The 3,709-nt window shown below is 35.4% G+C and overlaps 1 protein-coding gene across 1 annotated transcript; it reads right to left on the bottom strand.

Annotated features, from left to right (window-relative positions):
- Nucleotides 1-785: 785 nt before the first annotated feature.
- Nucleotides 786-3,363, bottom strand: LOC101247523 (glycosyltransferase family 92 protein RCOM_0530710). The gene has a single exon (XM_004238689.4). The coding sequence runs from the start codon at nt 3,028-3,030 to the stop codon at nt 1,228-1,230; it is 1,803 nt and encodes a 600-aa protein (XP_004238737.1). The 5' UTR covers nt 3,031-3,363; the 3' UTR covers nt 786-1,227.
- Between the last annotated feature and the right edge of the window lie 346 nt (nt 3,364-3,709).

The following is a 3,709-nucleotide window of genomic DNA, read 5'->3' as shown; positions in this document are numbered from 1 at the left end:
AAAAGATCAGTTAGACTAATTGGATTGTTTTGTTTGGCTTCTAATTTTGATTTCAGATACTGAAGCTATTAAGCAAGATATTAATTTAAGAAAATTATTCTGATTTTTCTTATTGAAATGCAGCTTATATTAAGGCAAATCATATAAGTTGTGGTTGTTTATTTGTCGAAGGGGTTAATACTTGTTTTCGTGAACCTAATTTTTAATTAATTAGTAAAAAGTTACTGCCAATTATTGGCTTATATATGTTGTTTTATGAATAATGCTTTGTATCGTGAAGGATTTTGGATATTCCAAGATTACTTCGTATGATTTATTAAAGCAAATCCCTAATCTAATTTTATGTGTCCAATTTTATATGTCGTTGTCTCAATAATTTTAGCTCAAATTTTGTATACGTGTCAAAACATGACTAAATAGGATGTGGTAGAATTTTGAACTTGAACTCATTAAGTTAAAATTTTGAATCCATTTCTAGGTTTTGTGCTTATTACAAGGCTATTATAACAAGAAAATTGAGCATGGAAGTTGGTGTATAATGTGTTAATTGTCACGAGGATGAAATGTACTGAGTTCATGGGATATCTGTCACCTCTAACCAGAGAAAAGTACCAGGTAAACACCGACATCAAGACTAGAACAGATGAAAGAAAACACTTTATACTTGTTACATCGTGACGTTCATAGTTTTCGCTTGACATTTTCAAAATATTATGTCATGTTACCAATTAAAAGTTACCCAAAAATGGAGGGTAGAATAAGGCAAGATTCAATGGTAAAAAGAATGATAAAAGAATTGACTGAGTAGATCTCATTTAATGAAAAATATCATACTGTAGAATGATTACAAATATATTCAAAAAAAGAAGGAAAAAATTTTCCTATTCAAAGCTATTGTGTAAATATTTTGTCTACAAAAGCTAAGGGAAGTTCGATACAATCGCGATAGAATGAAAAAAAGAATTGAATCTTATAGATCATCTTTTCTGCAAACGCGGACTACCTGCACCTGGACAGAAAGACCCTGTGAAGCTTTACTATTCCGTGGGATTGGCTTTGAGCCTTTGTTCAAGCTCCCTAGCTTAGATTGAACGTTGACTCATCTTATTGTTGTTCAATCTCCAAGACGGATTTCTCCCGAGAATGGAATAGTGCTCGTGTCCAAAGGTGAACAAAGCCCTGGCTTCTAGACTTCCTTTCTCTACGATAGTTATCGGGACTCAGTGATTAGAAAGAAGACTTCTCCCAAGGCAACAAACCAGTTGATAAATCAGCAAAGTTTGACAAAACAAAGTCTCGAAGGCCGGTATCCCAAACTTCACAGAATTGTAATGGCCAATTTGGTGGCTCAATGGCCTCTGTCCCTAAACCAGGTGCTCTATCCCTTGATCCTTCATTTTGATTGTTCTGCCAATCGACGACATATGTAGCTACTCGTCTGAAAAATTTCGCCCTGAATACCTCCCACACTTGGTATTTGTAGTGGTTTATCACTGCAGTACTTTGTGGCAAATTCATGTAGCTAAATCCTTTCCTCAAGTGGAAATGATGCACCACATTGAGGAGAGTGGTGTCCAAAGCATCGGGACGTATGATTGATTTGTGTCTCTCGGGACTCTTAAGACGACAAGTATATCCAACAGTGATACCCTGAGAAGGAGCTGAATTCAGACCAGACGGTCCAAAACTATGGCAAGTTGTTCTAATCTCCGCAATTCCTGGTGAAGATGATGATACATTTGCCACGAGGGATCGAAGGGAATCCTGTCCCGCGTAACCTGAGCTTCTCAAACATTGATGCCCTGGAGTAGAATACGGAAAGTAGAAATACTCATCCACATCCATGAACGATACCCAATTACATTCTTTCTTCGCTCTAAGAGCACAATGCGAAAAGCCTGCTTCTTGAGTCTTGATCCACGGCCAAACATGTCGTGTAACATTGTAATTCTCAATCTCAAGCTCTTCAATCACATCCTTGATATTGTCATCGCTATTATTGTCGTAGATAAACCACCTCTCAACTCCAAGCCAAGAATGATATGTAATCCATTCACGAAGCGCTGAACCTTGATTCCACACCATAGTACACACACAAAGATCATACTTCCCGTTTTCAACATCCCTCCTTCCCTCAGATTTCAACTCAGTAATCTTAGCTACCGAAGGCAAAAGCACGTGTTCATGAGCTCTAGCATGAACATGAGACAACATACCAATAGTTATTCGTATCCCTCGAGCCTTCTCAGGATTCTTCCTAATACTCAATGGCAACGCACACCTCACAACCTCTTGAGCAGCCGTTATCGCCTTTGTCCTAAGTGCAAACCTCCCCTCTTTTTCGAAATTTCCCAAACCAAAATAACAACTAAACTGACTCGAATCTGATTCTCTATCAGGCCTCAAATTCAATCCTTTCACAAACACAACTACTGTGTTCCCATCCAAAGCTGCAGCATAAGCCACATTTTCCCAAGAATTAACAGTCTGATTACTCCCATTTCCCCTCAACTCCCTCAAATTCACCACAGCTGAATAATTAACCCGAGGTAACGGGCATCTAACGAAAGCCCCAAATTCAAAATCGCCATAAACATCTACAGAATACGATTTCTCCTTTACAATACCAACATCATCACCAGTACTATTTCTACCATAAACACACTCAAACTCCGTATTTTTACTGAATAACTCATTTTTGTTCACAAACAACAACACATGATCAGGAAACAAAACTCGACCCTCAATTTGTAAATGCAATAAAGAACTACTACTACTACCAAAATCTTGAAATGACAAGGAAGTAGACAATAAATCAGACGAAGATGACAGTAAAGACAATCTTGAAACAACTAAAACAGGTCGAAAAACAGAGGAACTAAAAGGGATATGATAAGATAAAAGAAAAACAAAAATCAAAAAACTAAAACATAAAACAAAAGACCTTACAGAGAAAAAATAAACAAGAGCTGATATTGAAGATGGTCTCAAAATCCTTTTCCTCTTACGACGTTGCTCTGAAGAATCCATTTTTTTTTTGCAGATTTTTGGATCTATAAGCAAAAGGGGTGTTAAAGATTGGTTCTTTTTGCAGATCTAACAAAGAAAAAATTGAATTTGAAGGAGTTTTTGGTTGTTTTTGCTGGTTTTTTGTGGGTGCCGACAGTGATTCTATTATTATCAAAAAAAAATTGTTTAATCTTTAGATATACTTCTGAGTCTACGCGTTTAGAAGAAGAAGAATATATTGCTACTACTAATACTGAATTTTTTTTTGGTTACTGTTGTTAAAGACAGGATTAGAAAAGGAAAAAGAAAAGAGCAAAAATGGCTGCTTTGAAGGTGTTTATTTGGACTTTAGCCACCCTATTTCGATATTCACATTGAAATTTGATTAAATTTAGATTCATGTCAAAAAGTTTCATATTTTAATATTAAACGTTCCTTAATAAAGGGGAATTATATCTACGGAAACTTAAACTCGAATTGGTGAAGAATGAAGAAGTATTTATTACTCTACTACGATCTTTATAGCGGAAGAAAAACCTTATTTTCACTTTGTAATATATATGTTATTCCTTTGTCCCAATTGTTAAATTCTTTGAAGTCTAACGATTTTGCTTCTTGTTCTCAATTATTTACTTACCTATTAAAGAGTTAAAATTGTAAATTATTTTGATTTTTAGTAAATTTTAGATATTCGAGTTGA

This window comes from Solanum lycopersicum, chromosome 5, assembly GCF_036512215.1.
Source record: "Solanum lycopersicum chromosome 5, SLM_r2.1".
In the NCBI taxonomy this organism is placed as follows: domain Eukaryota; kingdom Viridiplantae; phylum Streptophyta; class Magnoliopsida; order Solanales; family Solanaceae; genus Solanum; species Solanum lycopersicum.
This window is presented reverse-complemented; position numbering and strand designations above follow the sequence as displayed.